The sequence below is a fragment of the Schistosoma haematobium genome, chromosome 2 (assembly GCF_000699445.3).
Source record: "Schistosoma haematobium chromosome 2, whole genome shotgun sequence".
Lineage (NCBI taxonomy): Eukaryota > Metazoa > Platyhelminthes > Trematoda > Strigeidida > Schistosomatidae > Schistosoma > Schistosoma haematobium.
In genome coordinates, this window is record NC_067197.1 from 5,506,953 (window position 1) to 5,526,578 (window position 19,626).

The 19,626-nt window shown below is 35.9% G+C and overlaps 1 protein-coding gene across 2 annotated transcripts; it reads left to right on the forward strand.

Moving 5' to 3' along the window:
• Positions 1–1,572: 1,572 nt before the first annotated feature.
• Positions 1,573–19,007, forward strand: MAPK3_1 (Mitogen-activated protein kinase 3; the record flags this gene model as incomplete). 2 transcript variants are annotated; one of them, XM_051219124.1, is made up of 10 exons in its annotated part: positions 1,573–1,718; positions 1,755–1,881; positions 4,260–4,318; positions 4,362–4,465; positions 4,520–4,605; positions 8,468–8,672; positions 10,778–10,857; positions 12,242–12,320; positions 14,396–14,505; positions 16,285–19,007. In XM_051219124.1, the coding sequence occupies 10 exons, from the start codon at positions 1,573–1,575 to the stop codon at positions 16,393–16,395; spliced, it is 1,107 nt and encodes a 368-aa protein (XP_051067323.1). In that variant the 3' UTR covers positions 16,396–19,007. The 2 variants fall into 2 exon arrangements, with proteins under 2 accessions (XP_051067323.1, XP_035587365.2); XM_035731356.2 differs by having other exon boundaries at positions 16,675–19,007.
• Between the last annotated feature and the right edge of the window lie 619 nt (positions 19,008–19,626).

The window sequence follows — 19,626 nt, forward strand, 5'->3', positions numbered from 1 at the left end:
CCTTTCACTCGCTCAACTCCCTAGAGATTGGGAGGACGCTATAGTCAGTCCTATATTTAAGGACGGTCAGAGACAGATAGTATCTAACTACCGGCCTATCAGTCTAACTAGCATAGTCTTTAGGTTACTTGAAAAAATAATTCGGGTTAGGTTGCTAAGCCACATAGATTTACACAATCTGTTAGCTCCTGTGCAACACGGATTTCGTAACAAGCGTTCATGCTTGACTGACTTATTGCGAGAGAGGATTGGACAGCAGCCCTAGATAACAGTCTAGCTGTTGATGTGATATTCATAGATTTTAGCAAAGCATTTGACAAGATTTCGCAGTTAGGTCTTGTGCAGTAGCTCACGAGCTTCGGAATAATAGGTACTGTACATGAGTGGATAGGAAACTTCTTATGTGACGCCAGACAAAGAGTGGGGGCCAAAGGAACGCTATCCGATTGGAAGCCGGTCAAAAGTGACGTACCCCAAGGCACCATCCTAGGCCCTCTGCTCTTCCTTCTCTACGTTAATGAGTTACCGCTGTTACTTAGGTCGTCGACATTATTGTTTGCAGATGATGTAAAAATCTGGAGAACAATAAAAAGTGCGACTGATGATCTGGATCTTCAAGCTGACTTAGACGATTTAGTTAGATGGGCTCGAGAGTGGGGCTTAGAAATCAATGCTGGGAAGAGTGTGCTAATGCACATCGGTCACGGTAATAGTTACCGTTACACTATTGGGGGTAAACCCCTTCCATGCGTTCAAGAGCATAAAGACTTAGGAGTAGTATTAAGTCGTGATTTAAAAACAACTACGCATTGCAACGCAGCCGCTGTCGAAGGATTCCGTGCGTTATGGTCACTTCGCCTAGCATTCAACTTCATTGATGAGGAAATGTTTCGAATTTTATATCCCACTTATGTAAGACCACATTTAGAGTACTGTATCTAAGCAGCTAGCCCATGTCTGGTAAAGTATACTAGCTCACTTGAGCGTTTACAACGTGTGGGAACGAAATTAGTGAAGGGTTTTTCTAAACTCCCTTACGATGAGCGTTTAAAACGCCTAAATCTTTTCCCCTTGTCGTATCGTAGGACACGAGGTGACCTTATACTGGCATTTCGTATCTTTAATTATGATTTGGGTGTTAATATGTCTTAGCTTTTTGCTCCCTCCAGCACTAATAATCTCCGAGGTCATAGCAAGAAGGTTCATAAACCACGATCTAATAAACTTAAAGTGGGATCCCGTTTTTCTCGTCGAGTAGTCACTTATTGGGTCGCCTTACTCGAACAAGTGTTATCCGTCCCATCAGTGAATATTTTCAAGGTGAAACTGGACCTTCACTGAAAGGCAATCTTTCAGGATGAACACAGGTTCACTAACCTACTATCCTTATAACTGAAGACTGAAAATGCTCGATAACTTGTTCACCCTGAAACTTGAGTAGAACCACATTTACTCATTGTCAATAATAGTTTAATGTCGAAGAAGAAGTCCACTATTTCTGAAGAATGAATTTTAATATATGTTATGACATTGTGTCGTTCTTTAACACTGCGTAAACATATTTGTTTCTCTATGCTATGTTGTAGGTCGAAATTCAGAGCGGTAGATACACCAAATTCTGAGATGGTGCGTGTTGTAATTAAAAACCAGGTTTTTGAAGTATCCCCTCGTTATACTGACCTAAATTATATTGGGGAAGGAGCGTATGGAATGGTTGTGTAAGTCCTATCAGTTATTGTTCACGGACAGATCAGTGATGCTTTCGACACAGTAAGAGGTGAGAAAGTTGCCATTAAGAAGACCTCACCGTTCGAACATCAAACGTTCTGCCAGCGAACATATCGGGAGTTGAAGATTCTTCTCGGATTTTCTCATGAAAATGTACGTTTAGCCACAGCTTATAATTTTCGTTAAGAGCACTTGGTAATATGTAGTAATCTAATCTTCAGAGAGTTTGCGTAATTACAAGTACGGATAAACTTTACATTGCACTAAGATACTAAGATTTCGCACTTTGACCATCTTTTATGGTCTCATGGACATTGTGTTTATTGTCCCGAGCTCCCAAGTTTGGGGAAATTTTGGAGTATTTTGGGGAAACTCCCGAAGTCGAATGACCTTCAACAATGTTTGGGAAAATTTTGCGGAAATCCCCAGAGCCAGACGACCTTGATCAAGGTTAAAGGGGAATTTTCCCAGGTATGCGGAAATTCTGCGGTTTTTGTGCCATTTCACCAAAATTTCCCCAAAGTTCACTATAGCGGCTTCCCCAAAATGGGTCAAATTTTCCCCGAAATTGGGGGCTCGGCGTCATTTTCGTTCATGTTCGCCTTCAAATGAGAGCTAAGTGAATACGTTTTAAAAGCTTGTGTATTAAAACCACACTACTCAACAACAACTATCAGAGGCTTCTGTGTTTTTGAACTTGCCTAAGCAATGTCTTTATGTTATGTCTGTTGGAAGTCTGAAGTCTTTAAATAGCAGTTAAGAGTTCTCCAAAATAAATCTCATCTTCCTCAGTCTCTTATTTCCCAGGTATTTAATAAGATAAAAACTCCTTTGTTGTAAATCTAGGTGTTTTTAGGTGTCTTAATAAAGCCAGATATTGAAGTAATAAATCTTTTAATGTTGTGTTCTCCCACTTTTCCCACACAATACTTGAAAGTCAGCTTCTTAAATACAACTATCCGACGGCATTCCATATTTTGTGTTCGTTCAGTGTTTTCCGTATATTTTCAAGAGGTAAATGATAAAAAGCGATTTGGAAAAATGATAACGAAAGTAGGAATTTAAAATCTATTTGATACAATATCATGGAGCTCCTCAGCAGTGTGCATCCACGAACCCAGGATCCTCGTTCTCGCGCACGAACGCTTAGCCTATAGAGCACCTAAATGCCCTGGCACGACCGAGGGTCTGGAGAGTTAGCTCTCTCTCTCTCTCTCTCTCTCTCTCGAAATACTCTAACATGGCCACGCGCATACAACCACTGCAATTGAAGTCCTACTCACTGCCTTCTCGCGGCATTACTGTTGTTTGCGAAATTAAGAGGACGGAAAGCGAATGTCCGGCGCTCTAACCGGGTTTGTGGGCATGGAGGATCCACCTAGAGGACTTGGAAAACCCTGATCCCAAACCAATGGTGCACATGGGCCCCAGGATCCTGAGGGAACAAATGGTGTATGAACCAATCGTTGGTCACCAGCTACCATGGGACTGCATCTTCTGACGTTGCTCCACCGCCTTGTAGATTAGACCTATAGGTAGAAGGCTCGGGTAGTGGCCTCCTAAGAAAACCACCTGCTTCGGTCTGTGCACCCAGGCAATATCACAGCCCACACACAAATCGAATGATGAAGTGCGGCGCATATGTATTCGGTGCTTCCTTGTACCAATGTGTTCAAATAAATAATTAAAAAATACGGTGATCAATCAAGTTGTAAATGGTATGAATTAGAATCACTCGAAACTTCTACTTATTTCACAGTTTAGTGTTTACGATTAAAAAATTGGTAAAATGCGTGATTTTAGCCCCTAGTTTTGTTCAGCTATTATAACCGTGATTTCCATCGCCTTGTATCCCCTTATCTCACAGTCTGACGTAAACTGTCTGATTTTGAACTTCACGAAATTTCACTGAAACCTTTTGGGACTAGTTATTTTCAGATAATATAATTCAAAACCGGTCACAACAGTGCAGATATATTCATTCCTAATCTTGTTTTTGAGTTCCAGTATTCTTCCATACATACCTTTCAAATCGTATTTTCAGTGTTCGGACTTTCCTATTGTTATTATTCCTGCTACATTATTTTGATTCATCATTCGATATTCATTTCTTTAAAATTTATCTTGTCTTCCCGTCTTAGCTTGGTAATGGACCGACCCACATATATGCCGAGCTTTACGTTGACCATAACTGATTCACTGCCTGTTTGTTTGCCTCACTAAATACTCATTTTATGGGTTTTACAAGTGGTATAAAAAGTGTCATTTTCATCTGTCACCGTAGTCACAATTATCTGTTTATTACTCGTAGTAGGTTGGTCATTGCAGTAAACTGTACATGAAGGTTGTTAGATTAGTATACATTAAACTTTACAAATGCCTCTAAGATTTCCACTGATATCAACTGTTGCAAATTATTTAGCATTTTTCGTGAACATCCAATTCTACTGTTGATGGACATGATTCATAGTTAAATTTTCTCTAAAATCATATCAATCAAAACTCAATCTCTTTTTTGCCCTATTATCTAGATAATTGATATCAAAAATATTATACTAGTCGGAAACACATTAGAGGATATGAAGGATGTGTAAGTTTGTTTGCTTTATCTAACCTTTTCCCCTAAATTTCAGTTATATCATTCAAACACTAATGGATACTGACTTGTATAAATTACTGAAAACACAGGAGCTGTCAGGAGAACATACTTGCTATTTTTTGTATCAAGTACTCCGAGGTAAAAAGAAATCGCTATCCGAGCTGATTTTACTATTTTTTGTATTTTGTTTAGGTCTCAAATACATCCATTCTGCAAATGTTCTGCACCGTGATTTAAAACCATCTAATTTATTGCTAAATGCAAGCTGTGATCTAAAGGTGAGCAATCTGTGCATGAATAGCAGTCATTCTGTAACCCAATAAGCACTCACAGGTTTATGTATTAATATTTAACGGTAGGCACATTCAATTGATTGGTCATATACGTTGGAATCAACTAGTGAATAATAACAAGAACTGACTTAAATCAATAAATAGCGATCGTAAGTCAGTTGACGAAATAACAAATCTCCGTCTACTAAAGTTGCTGTAAAATATGTTGTCTGCCCACTCACCACCCGTCTCGATTTGAAAGTAGGTTCAAAGAAAATTAGATGCACCTAAACCAAAACAAGACATTAATTCAAAGTCATTGATTATTGATCTAAGACTTGCAGTGAGAGACAGACTTCCCGATAATCGTAACCATTATCGGACGACCCTAAGTTATGTAACGCAATCGGTTGCGATGGAGCAAATATATTCGATTTTATCGTAGTTTGAACCTTGAGATTTTATGTCGTTTTTTACATTTTATTTCTCGATTGCATGAGCCAGTATTATTATTTTTACCCGTTTGCTTCTCATCGCATTAATTTCTCCCATTGTGTTGACATAACATGATCATTTAGATCGCTACATATCTCTGCAAATACCGCCGTCGTTTGCGATTCACTGAATGCCTAAACAAGCTATGTCATATACATAGTTTGAGAGTCATCCGTAAAATCTCATTGCCTATGGTCTAATGAATAAAATAAGCCTCAAGTTCACTAATGGTTACGAGTTTTGTGACGTAACCAATGATCCACAGCCTTATCAGCTTGATTAACTATTCTGGGTAGCAATTCAGAAAGCGTTGCAGTATATTGTTTCTTTTTGAAGAGCTTGATGATGGTTTATCATAAACGCAGCTAGATTACCACCTGTGGGTAGTGGTGGGGGTGTTTCGTTAAAGCTTATTTCAGGTGCTCGATTTGGGCAATAGGATAGTATCATTAGCATTTATAAAAATAGCTCAAAATTGAGTAGATTAACTTGTCAATCAGTCACTTTATTTAGTATTGCTAGTTAGAATTTTCGGGAGGGTTGTATGCCTTTATGTAAAGTAAATAAGTTTCTATAGAATAGGAGAGTAAAATAAGATGCTTTGCCGTAAAATGCACTTTTAAACTCAATTATCTAGGAAAAAATTAAACCACTTCGACTCATGAAACATGTCTATCAAAATGGAATTGGCACATTTTAGTATTTCTTGTTTGTTTTTAAAATAATTCAAAATGCCTGGTATCTTTATTGCCGTATTTAATCCCCTTTAAGTATCCCATTTAATTTACATCATTTGCATGTTTCATATCTGTGGAGTGAGCTTATAGTCACCATTACCTCTGAATGGTTGCATTCAGTAGGAAGACCGTTTAACTCATTTCGAGGTCAGGTACTGTGTAATTAGGTATGATAAATATTACACTAATCAATTACTAAGTAGTAGTAGTAGTAGTAGTAGTAGTAGTAGTAGTAGTAGTAGTAGCTAGGGTTGTGTCCTAATTCTTGCTGTTAGTTAGATTCTGTCGATCAAATTTGTGTAGCTGCTAAATGAAGTGACTCGACATCACACTGTACTACTTTGTTTTGATGTGACATAGTTCTGATCAGAAGCCCTTGAACTTCAATTTTGTGCTAGTTGGGACTCGTTTATATATTAGATACTTCGGTCAATTAGAAAGTATTTTTGTTGAGTTAGGATCTGATATCATCTCATGACTCCCTAGACAGGGTTATGGTGATTTTGTGGCATTCTCGTTTGTTCTTTGTAGCTTATTCTTCAAAATACTCAACATCTAACCATTGTGTTACATGTTCTGAACCCTGTCCGACTACTTCAGTTCGCTCATCTAAGAATTACCATTTCCTTCATGTTAAGTATTTCTCGAATCTGTATGTGTAAACCTGTGTTTGGTTACTGATTTTCATCAATTAATATTTGCTTCTTGGTACCAAATGATAATAACGTGGCTCAAGTATTTCTCATTAACTTACATGTATCTCATCTATCATATTTTCATTTACTCCGCCACCCACACCGTCTGTTTGAGGTCTGGTGATCCCACTTAGTTGAGTGGATCAATGTACGTAGAGTTTGGTTCAAACCTTCTACTTATTGGTTAAAATTCAAGTTTAAAGCAATTAGTCCTTTTGATAATGTAATAACATTATCGAAATTAAAATTCAAGTGCTTAAATCATTAGGTCGCCGCTTAACAGTTGATTATCATGCCTAAAAATGAGCATCATGTTATTTGTTTTTTTTTTTAAGCGAAAGCTTGTTGGAGGTTCCGATAAATACACCATAGTCTTTATAATCTTTTTGTTTGTCCTTATTTTTTCAATCAACCTGATTTTTAGAAGATATGTATTCAGACGCCAAAAGCAGCTTCAAAGTATGCCACTTTTAAGTATTTGGGTTGAAGCCTTAATATCTACAAGGCAATAAAGCAACATGAATAGTCATATGTTAATACTATCCAATAATTCTGTTATAATTGTAAGTTTAAGGTTGTGGAGATTGTTAAGTTTTACTGAAATTATGAACCTGTAAGCACTGGACGACAGTTTCTTCGCAGTATAGGACTCCTCAGCAGTGTGCATCCACGACCCCACCACAGGGGTTCGAGCCCAGGATCTTCGGTCCCGCGCACGTGCGCTTAGCCTCTAGAACACTGAGCTGTCATCTAACTGTTAATGTCTAACTTCAACTAATCCTTCATATTGCGCGACCACTTTCCATTGTCCCCAGTGAGTTTCGCCTCACGCTGGATACGGTTGAACTTCACTGGTCATGGATTGAAGTTAAGGATTAACATAGTTGGATGCCAACTCAATGGTATAGAGGCTATTTATTTATTTGAACACATTGGTACAAGGAAGCACCGAATACATATGCGCCGCACTTCATCATTCGATTTGTGTGTGGGCTGTGATATTGCCTGGGTGCACAGACCGAAGCAGGTGGTTTTCTTAGGAGGCCACTACCCGAGCCTTCTACCTATAGGTCTAATCTACAAGGCGGTGGAGCAACGTCAGAAGATGCAGTCCCATGGTAGCTGGTGACCAACGATTGGTTCATACACCATTTGTTCCCTCAGGATCCTGGGGCCCATGTGCACCATTGGTTTGGGATCAGGGTTTTCCAAGTCCTCTAGGTGGATCCTCCATGCCCACAAACCCGGTTAGAGCGCCGGACATTCGCTTTCCGTCCTCTTAATTTCGCAAACAACAGTAATGCCGCGAGAAGGCAGTGAGTAGGACTTCAATTGCAGTGGTTGTATGCGCGTGGCCATGTTAGAGTATTTCGAGAGAGAGAGAGAGAGAGAGAGAGCTAACTCTCCAGACCCTCGGTCGTGCCAGGGCATTTAGGTGCTCTATAGGCTAAGCGTTCGTGCGCGAGAACGAGGATCCTGGGTTCGTGGATGCACACTGTTGAGGAATCCTATACTACGGTACTTGCAGGTTCTTTAAGGTTGTCTAACACTAGTCGGTTCATGGTCCCAATGAAATTATGTCGCGTCTTTACAAAGGACCTAGATGCTCTATTTACAGTTTGGGTTTAAAATTTATGTTCCTTCACTGAAGTAGCTTCATTCACTTATTTGGTGTTAGCCCATGTATATCCACTTTCTCCCTAATGTTTTTGTGAAAAAAACACTCCTAACGTAAATATTGTCACTAAACTATTTGTAATTTCATTTATGAATAGTCTAACTGTCCTTAAAACTTGGCAGCCAGATTACTGGATTTTTTCGTGGAAAATGGCTTGGAAAGTTTTCTCTTGTTTTTTCCTTATAGTAAAATAACGGTGATTTGCGAAAACGAATCTGGACTCGTAATAAATAAATCCTTTTTAACTTTTTCCTATTATTTAGATCTGTGATTTTGGATTGGCTCGAGTTAACGATCCTGAGCATGATCATATGGGCATGCTCACCGAATACGTTGCTACACGATGGTATAGAGCCCCAGAAATTATGCTCAGCTCAAAAAGCTACACAAAAGCTATCGATATTTGGTCTGTAGGTTGCATTTTTGGTGAAATGCTAAATCGTCGACCATTGTTCCCCGGGAAACATTGTATCCTTTTCTATAATTTTTTTTTTCACTTTGTTCACCTCATGTCGATGAGTATAACTAGTGTCTCCATTTGACTTATCAGATGATATATTTGCATTCAAGAAATGAAGTAAATTTTTTGATGGGCTTTGATAGTCTATTTGAACGCATGACGTTTTTTGTTAGTTGAAAGGTTCTATTTGTTGTTGCTCAATAATAACAATGAATATTATTTCAGTTATCTTAATTCAAGCGCATGTACTATTGTACTCGACTTTTTATGAATCTAAAATATTCTAAATTACAAATGGTGCGATAGTATTATTGTCTTGATAAAAGCTCGTGAATAGTAGTATATTTTAATAGTTTATCGACTGAGTTTTCTATGTTACCGTACAGATTTTGAACTAAACTGTAAACAAAAGTTTCAAAATCTTTAATCCAGTTATGTAAGTTGTCTAGACAGTGGTTATTGATTACTTCATAAATAATCCGTTATTTCAGTATCATTTGTATAATAAAAAATTCATTCAACACAAGTAGATAATATCTGAAAAATTGATAATCTATACAGTACATAATTAGCTGATTTAGAATTTAGGTTAACACTAAGTAGTGCACTGGTTAGCGTTTTTTTAGCGAGTTAGTTTTCTACGGGATGGGGTGGCTAACCCCATGCCCAACCCTCCTTTATCCGTGCTTGTAACTGGCAGTAGCTCCAGAGGGGCCCCAGGCTCATCAGCATATTTACAACTGAAGAACATCTGGAACTCAAAACAACCGTCTGTAAACCAACACCAAAGTCAGGATTTTCTATACAAATGCCAAGACAGTTCTACTGTTTGGGGTGGAAACTGGGAGAACTACGAATGCCATCATCCAGAAGATACAAGTGTTTATTAACAATTGTCTACGCAAAATACTTCGGATACATTGGCCAGAAACTATCAGCAACAACCTACTATGGGAGAGAACAAATCAGATCCCAACAGAGGAAGAAATTAGGAAGAAGCGATGGAAGTGGATAGTACACACATTGAAGAAATCACCCAACTGAGTCACAAGGCAAGCCCTCATATGGAATCCTGAAGGCCAAAGGAGAAGAGGAAGACCAAAGAACACATTACGTCGAGAAATGGAGACAGGTATGAGAAGAATGAACAACAATATGATAGAACTGGGAAGGAAGGCTCAGGACAGAGTGGGTTGGAGAATGCCGGTCGGCGGCCTATGCTCCGTTGGGAGTATCAGGTGTAAGTAAGTAAGTAGTGTACTAGTTTTACCTATTCAATTTCGTGATATCCCTAGGAATTACTGACAAACAAGAAATAGGTATATGAAGAGAGTTATGAGGAATTTGAATAGTTTAATATCTGAAATTACTTATCTTATGACTTCTACTAATTGTGTTATTCATGCCATTGTGATATATGTATATACTTTTTCAATTATGACAAGAATAATGGGACTAAAATGAAATAAGTATTATAATATATTTGTGTATTTGCAGATGAACAGGCCGTTGCCATGTGATTAGATATATTATTTTAGAATTACACTTGATTAGAAAATAAATATTTTACCATTTACATTTATAACTTAAAGGTAGTCTTCGTTATGGACTAGCGTCAACTAAACAACCCTCAGGAACTAGGGATTATTGAACTGAAGGCGTTCCATCTGAGTTTATGGTATATCATCATTGCGTACCCACTATCCTTCACGAATTATTGGGATCAAGACTAAAGTTTTTGAGCATGTAATTTAGTTAACATGATCAGCAGTTCAGAATGTTGTAATCTACATTTTTTAAACTTCAATCAATTCGTAATTCAGCGCAATAACTATCTAACGTCATTTTGATACTTGATTCATTCTTGATGCAGTTTTCAGTCCACAATAAAGTTTGATGTCAAGCTAAATCAGTCCCTACAAACTACTCAAATTATATTTCTATTAAAGTTAAACGATAGCTAGTAATGCGATCAGGAACTCACGTTTTGTCTTATTTGAGATTCATCTGTTGAATTTAACTGTCATATCCCTGTGCTAATGTTCACACTGAAACTCGAATGTAGTAACTTTCCCTTCAAATTGTTAAACTCCTTATCTTATACTTCTACCAGATGTTGAACAACTAACCCTTATCTTAGGAGTTTTAGGATCACCAAGCCGTGAGGATCAAGTTTGGATAGTAAATGATAAGGTCAGTTTTTTTCTCATATGCTTACTGATTAGTCATGTAAATAAAAGCCAAGTTATCATCTATTAATATGATTTAACTTTATTCAATCATATTACACATAATTTATGTGTCTTTTGTTTGATGCAGATAACAGGATTTTTTGGTTTCATAGTTTAATTATTTAAATTTCACTCACTAAAGACTACTTTCTCTACTCTTTATTATGATGTTGACAACTTTATAGTAATATTTTCAACCGAATAGCTTAACTTTCTTGTGACTATTCCATTGCAGTCATTAAATGATAACTTCATACTATAGAACAAATATATATCTATTTGGAGGGGGTTTTGTGGAGATTTTAGTAATTTCAGTAGTTCAGATCATTAGTCAATTGAAGCTAGACCACCATGGAAAACCTGGAAGCACTGGACAGTCATTTCGTCCCATCATGAGACCCCTCGGCAGTGCGCATCCACGGCCCCGCCTCGCGAGATTCAAACCCAGGACCTACTGGTCTCGTGCGCGAGCACTTAATCACTAGACCACTGAGCCGGTATCAACTAATTCACGAAGTTGATCGACACGTCCACCGTTGTCATCAGTAAGTTACTATTTCACGACTGACTCGGTTGAACTCCAGTGGTCACTACTTCTCACTAGAACTCCAGAATATACGCCTTGAAATGATTGGCTTCACTGCTGAGGAGTCCCACAATATAATGAAACGGCCGTCTAGTGCTCCCAGGTTTTCCATTGTGATCTCGCTTCAATTGACTCATGATCTCAACAATTGATATATCTATTTTTTATTGTCTGTTTTCTTATCTCAGTGCAGAAACACACATACATGTTTGATAGATATAAAGGTTGATATATTAAACATTTTTAGAAGGTGTGTTACACATACTTAGTCAATCTATCCAGAAGCACTGTACTGACCAGCTTTAAGGTTGGTTGTCGATAAGGTTAAAAACTGCTAAATATGTGGTTGATAGAACCTATATACAATTGTGTCATGTTCTACATTGACTTTGAGCGACTGCCTGAAGAGTTGTAGGGGAATGATGATTTTGTGATTTTTAATTCGCTATATTATCTTACTGTATTATTGGAGATCTTAAGTGACATAGTTGTAGACCAGTGGTAACGAACCAGATTCACACATTCTTAATGTTTCTCTAAACTTTTCAGTTTTGTATTACCCTATTCACTTTATTTAGTTTTGTTGAATACATTTACCGATGTTTCGTCTTTCAATACACCATTTTAGCAATTTATAAATATGAATAAAATAAATGAACTATGCTTATTATTAGTAGCTTCTCTCCCTTAGCTAGATAATTGTTTGTCTCTTAAATTATTGATTCTTCTTTCTTTCTAAACAATTTAATTTTTTGCATAGGCTCGAAGCTTCGTGGAGAAGTTCAAAAATAATCCTCGTAAATCATGGAAAGATATTTATCCTTCGGCGGATGCTAAAAGTAAGTTTTTTGTTATAATCTTCATATTCATGCAACCATATGATCACCTATGTCTTCGAGATCCATCTTAACATGATAAATCAGGTTTACGTTAATCAATACCACTCAATAAGATTCACCAAGAAGAATTCTGTAGTATTTCTGTACCCCAAATGTATTATTTCATCTATAGCCTAACATCCTAAGTTTTGTCTGGTCGTAAGCTTGAACTGGCACAATTGACGTTGAATTAAACCCGATATAAATCTTAACGCTTATTTTCCATGGTTCCGTTTGTTTGGCCGATAACTAGAATGGAACAACAAAACACCAGACAGTTCCGAAAGTACAACTTTGCTCAGTATCCACCCCGTTACAGCGCTTAGTGTATTAAACACGCCCACGGATATATGTATATAAATTGACGAAGTGTAAAAATGTTTCTCCTACTAAACACTCTTGCTAAACATATCGGGCCACACATTTATTATTATTATTATTATTGTCATGTAAATCGTCATAATTTCATGCGACACAGTCTGAAGTATTTTGAAAGGTTTATTTTTTTTTATTATATTGGTTGATTTAATGCTATGTGTCTTACATATGACATTTTATCAATTTCAACTATTTTACTATATAAGTATATTACAACGGAAAAACGATCAGGACACCAGTGAAATTTTAGGTCACGTATTATATATGCATATATCACACGTTACTAACTAATTGTACTTATATCACAACAATCAATGAATCTTATTCTCTTTATTTTGCATGTATTATGCTTGTGAACTTCATGGTATGATTCATGTATTAAGTTGCATCAGCGTACAACTTGACTTCATTAAGCTTATATAACTTATTTGTCAGCTAAATATGTATAGATTCACCTTCGAACCACACTAATTATTTAAGGTCTAGTGCTAATATCCGAAAACTCAAGTCAAAGTATATAAGTGAACACCGAATATACAATAGATTTGTTAAAACGTAAATGTTATTAACTCCTGAACCAATGCTTCATTGTCATAATCGTGTTCAACTCTTTACAGGTATTAATATTACGGTATATTAGTAAAAATTATTTGAAAATGTTTTCAAAAGTTGGGAAAAGATTGAAAATATTTCGTCTAATTCAGCATTCAATAGAAACTTCCTTGGCAGCCCTAGAAAACAGCAATGTATATATATCATATACTAGGCTATTCATGTTACAAATACACATATAGGTCCTCTTGTTTTCTGTGCCTTAATATTGAAAGTAAAACTTATTTTGATGCTTCTCTCGCCTTTTATCTTCTGCTCAGGGCTCCAATGTAAGTGTTCTGGAGGATTAAAAGGCGGTTAGAAAGTCAAGTGTCCAAATATCAGATATATCAAATATCTTTTTGACATTCATCCTTTTATCTCCATTTTACATCCTTTTTCCTTCTCTATCTGCTAGAATGTATAGGGTGTAATTTCACTAAATTATTTATCTGTTTTTATTTAAACTGTTATTGTAATTCATTTACTAAGGGTAACTTCATATACTCACCTTAAAGTCTTGATTTATTTTGTGTTTACACAATATCTGTGGTATATAGTACACGAATAAGTCGATGGTTACTTAATTGTACTATTATATTGCTATTGTAGTTCAATGCGTATACAATTCTTCAATGTTTTATGTAAATGTCGCCAGTTCAAATCTTTTTAAAACCCAAATTTTCTTCAAACTCTTATCACTTACCTAGTGTCATTAACTGAATATATTAAGAGTGTCTTAAGCTTTCGAGTTGAGTCATTTTTTATAAGTTAACTGCCTACAATTATTGTAACTTTTCTGTTTGAATCAATTTTTTTGTGGCATCGCTTTGGGTGGCGCAGGTACATTCACTTTTTTTCTTCCCTTAAATCCTAAGTTTCTCAATCCCGCATAATCTGTTTTTATTTAATCCGACAATCTCGTCTCTGAGCCATTGGATATTGCGGCTTGAATCAATGTATACATGTGCCAGTTTCTACTTTGCGTCTGACTTATTGATTATCACTTTGGATTCTTTTGTTTGTAAAACTCACTCTTTTGACTTCTATTTGTTTTTTATTCACAGCAATCGACCTGCTTGATCGTTTATTAACATTCAATCCAACCACACGTATTACCGTTGAAGAAGCCTTAGCTCATCCTTATTTTGAACATTACTATGATCCTAGTGATGAGGTAAGATCATTAGTGTTATAAATAAAAGGTTTTCGTCTCCAAAATTTTGTTCGGCATTTATTATTTTTATCCTAAACTCCGGTGATAATCAAATGTTTCTACAGTCGATAAAGGTACGCTTTCTTTTCAGCTTACGTGCCATATCTAATAGGTTGCTCTAAACAATATTTGATTTTCATGTTTGGTGATAAATAATTTCAACGTTTTTTTTACTAACAACTCACTTTTTTAGATTGTACATTTAAATCAGAATTGTTTTTAACGTACCCATTGTTACGGTTTTCCCTGCAATAATATTCGAACTTGTTGCCAATCCAATCATCATCATCATTGCATGAATGTGTATCAGTTCAAGTTGTCACACCTCTCAGATAAGCACGACAGAGGGAATTATCAAGATCTAAGAGGTAATAAAGAATTATAATCGTGACAAATAACTTAATCAGTGGGAAATATAATTCTTGAGAAAGAAATGTACACAACTAGTGAAAAATTAGGAATTCAGTTTAAATCGAGTTTTTAGAGGGAGATAGAGACTGAATGCAGTTGCACCCCTGAGGCTTGAACTTCTCCTATGACACCCAAGTCCAATCTTTGATGATAAGTTTTCACGGACCCTGACCAAGAAGATGTTTCTGTTTGATTTTAATCCTTCCTTTTTTTAACTTGAAACCAATAGAATGAAGTAGTGCATACAAAGAGAATGCTAAGCAGTATAAGACATAATAAAAAATTTTCAACTGGATTTCTAATTTTCAACGCCTAAATTATAGGAGTCCATTTAAAAATCATGAGATAGGCTATGTGTCCGTGAATTCATGGTGCAGCTGTCTTTCTATGCTCCACATGTGTGCAATATCAAGTATTTTCGTAGATTTCTCTATTCATTTAGCGTGTAGTTACTACAGACAAATCCATAATGTTCACTGTGAATTTCATTTTATACTCTAATTTTCACTTGATTTGTTTTCTTATTCTACAAATTGGGATACACTATAGTAATCTGTTCACAAAAGACTTATATAAATTGGCTTGAATGGAGTTCCCAGTGAAAATCATGCTCTTATGCATATTACTCAACTTAACAAACGAATGGAAAAGAAACCTAGATATTTATTTATTTATTTATTTATTTATTTCAACACATAGATAATGGTACAAAGAGGCACCAAATACATATGCGCCACACAAATCTCATTCGATATGTGTGAGGGCTGTGATACTGCACGGGTGCCCAAACCGAAGCAGACGGTTTTCTTAGGGGACCACTCCCCGAGCCTTTGACCTAAAGGTCTAACCCACAAGGCAGTGGAGCATCGTAAGGAGATGCAGTCCCATGGTAGCCGGTGACCAACAATTGGTTCATACGCCATTTGTTCCCTCAGGATACTGGAGCCCATGTGCACCATTGGTTTGGAATCCGGTTAAAGCGCCGGAGATTCGCTTTTCGTCCTCCCATTTTCGTAAAAAACACCCCCGCCACGTGAAGGCAGTGAGTAGGACTTCCCTGGCAGAGGTTATATACGCGTGGCTATGTGAGAGCATTTCGAGAGGGAGAGCGGACTCTCCCCACTGTTGGCCGTACCAGGGCATTTGGGGGCGACCTAGATATTGCTTCTTATTGAACATTGAAAAAAACCGATAGCTAATTTCACACAAAAATCTGTTTGTTATATATTTTTTAAAAAGATTCAACAACATTTTCTGTTCATTTTGGAATCCATTGTTGAAATCTTTCTATTAATAGTAATATGTATTTTGTCTATCACTTCACTTTAGCCTGTTGCTAAAAAACCATTCAGTTTTGAAGAAGAATTAGATAATTTACCTGTTAGACAATTGAAAAAAATGATTTTTCAAGAAGTCAGTCAATTTCGTGAACCAGATTGAAGTCCTCTATCGCTTATATATCTATCTATCAGATGTTTCATATATCCTACAAGCTGTTTATTTGATTGTTTATTCATTTAGTCAAATGTGTTGTTTACCACTGATTCGATTTAGTAAAATTTGTAAACATTCCACCATATATATATATTCCAGAGACTATTGCTATGTGAAGAATGTCCTTTAAATAATACACTTGCATAATTCCTTCATCCTACCCCTCTCTCTGCTGCTGTGTTCCCATAATAAATTACATCTTTCTTTTTCTTTTTCGTCCAACAGATATGTATTTGTCTCTCTTGCCTGTTGTATTTCATGCATGTTCACGTGTTTTTTTTGTTTGTTTGTTTTTACGTTTTTCTGTTGGTCGATTATGTTGTCATTTTATCTTTTATCGTTTTGTTTATTTGTTTGTTTGTTTTTCAAATAAAAATAAGAGACTTCATCAATTTGACCTAAAAACTTTTTCTCCTAATAATAATAAGGATAATTTTTCCTAACCATATTCATCTTGGTGTAATAAACAAAAATACAGTTGTGTGAAAATTGTGCCTTAATCAAACGGTTATGTTGTATTTATGCTATTGTTCTGTTCAATCCGTTCCCTATTGTGAAAAGTCACATTATCAAACAATCTAATATTCATTCTATAAAAGATTCTTTTATGGATGTATTTTGTGTGTATACAAAAACAGTTATCAATTCTATTGAACGCGTATTACCCCTTTCTGTCTTGTTTGGTTTTATATCCTTATTTTTCGATTGTATTGTTTATTCTCTATTATCATTGTAGTTCTTCTCTGTGTTCGTTTTGGACAGCTTTGTATACACTGATACATATATATGTTATACATAGCTACTTCTTTCACAGTTTGTTTTAATTTTTCGATATAAACATTCATCAACTCGTATTATTTCACCATTGGTCTTTCCGTGACTTCTCTATGGGGTGGTGGTGGCGGCTCTGCGTCAAGCGTATTACTTGTGAATGGGGAAATTTCTCATTTGATCCTTTTATTTGAGAAAAATAACTTATTTATCTTATCAGATCGTACGGTTATCATCATGATCATCACTTCTCGCAATTGACTATCATATGTGTGGTTTGTTTTGTAATTCACTAACTCGTCACCTAATGTACACATAAACAAATCTGTCTTAATTTTTATCCTATCAGCTCCTTTCTTTTTGTTATTTTTGTTGTCATCTTCCTTGTTTACTGTCTTTCTTAATGAGTACAATTATCATCCTTGCTTCGATGCCCTACATACACAAACATTTTTATATATTCTCATTCTTATCACAACCAACAAATATTGTATCATTACACCATTTTATAAAGTTGTTTAACTCTTCTGATGTATTTATTTTTGCTGAATATACTAACTGTATTGATAATAGACGTTTTATCTCATAGTGATAGTGTGTTTGCGTGTGTGTGGATTTGTGGATATTGGTATATCCACCACATACATACATACAATATCATATCAACCAACCTACATGTTGTAAATTCTTATCATGTCATATGTCTATACCTTCAGTTGTTGTTTTCGATTATTTTTCTTGGTTTATCTCTATTTTATTACTACAAGGTATGTTTACATACACATATATGGTTTCGACTCAAGCGCTAACATTATTATTAATAATACTGACGAAGAATCCCTTCTTGATACTTAACACATTTGTTCACTGTTAATCAAGTTAGTAATTGAGTTACATCATTAACCCATCAGTCAAAATGTATACTAACCATTACATACTTGTTGAGATACATCCTATATATATACCGAGTTAATCTGATTTATGCGTGTGCGATGATACTTGGATGTTATTAGCTTATTTATTTAACTATTTTACATTTTGTATAACATGCTTCAATATTATCGCACCTTTTTTTTAGAAGAAAAAGTATACAGAATAAACTATCCATAAATGTTAATTACTGTTATTATTATTATTATTATCAATAATAACCTTTCTTTATATTTCTGTTTATAATACCCCTATGCTGTAGAATATATATGTATACTATTTTTTTTAAGAGTTGTAATGGTATATTGTTGTAAGTGTATTGCTATGCTTATTGATGATAATCAGGAGGGTGTTAGTATTAGTTATTTATAGGACTGGTTGAAATAATTCCTCTTTCGAAGTATAACTGAGAGTTTTGTGATTCATGTATAAGTAGGTGTATTTTTCTTTCTTCATCTGCTCATGAGATTGTTGCATGTTATTAATATTATAAATTGATCTAAATTAGAAATCCATTGAAAACCAGGAAAGATTGATCAATTGTTTCATAATACTATAAGACTCCTTAACAATATATTCATCATCCTACCAGGGATTGAAGCCGGAGCATTCATTTTCACAACGAACGCTTAACTTTCAGACTATTGATTTTGTATCCATTGATTTGCATGTCTAACTTCAATTAATTCATGACATTGCAGTTCAGTGCTTGGTTTTACTGATTTCTCTCATTATATATCTCTGCAAAAGTGTCAAAAAGTTCCTTTTCAAGGAAATGCTATTTTGTAGACTAATTTTTCACTGGAGTTGTAGGTGTATCGCTAAATTGTCTTACAATAGATTCCTATTTTTCTCGAGTTGACATTATTTTGGAACTTTAACCACCATCAAACTATGTACATCCTTAGATTGGTCACTGAGTGGTGGCCAATATCATGTTTGTTTAGTCTTTAGTGCAGATCGGATTTTGTCGACTAAGTTGCAATGTGACCATAGTCCAAGTGATTTGATAATATGTTTTGACGCTGGGTGGTTAAGGGTATTTGGCATTGATCGGCAATGTGTACCTGTAATCCTGATGGAATCGATGCTGCTTGTTGGATAGCAACCCAGATCACCTAGCTTTATTGTTTGAAACTACCACTTAGCCATACGGATCGCGAATTAAATTCTGTAGGGTAGCGATATTCACATTGGTAATTGACCACTGAATATCGGCTAATATCATATTCTTCTAGTCCAGGACCAGCTTTTGGATCCCATTAGGAGCACCAGTCCCGTGAAGATTGAAGGCACACCTTACTGACGTATCCCAATTAGCACAAAACCTGGGTTCAGGGTTCGCTGACGATTAACCCTGACCATCCAATATCAAAATGTAAACAGACCTTTCTCCAAAACATCTTGGTAATTAATTATATTTGTGGCACCGAGAGATCATGAATATTCCAAGACAAACGTAACTTGAAAATAGTT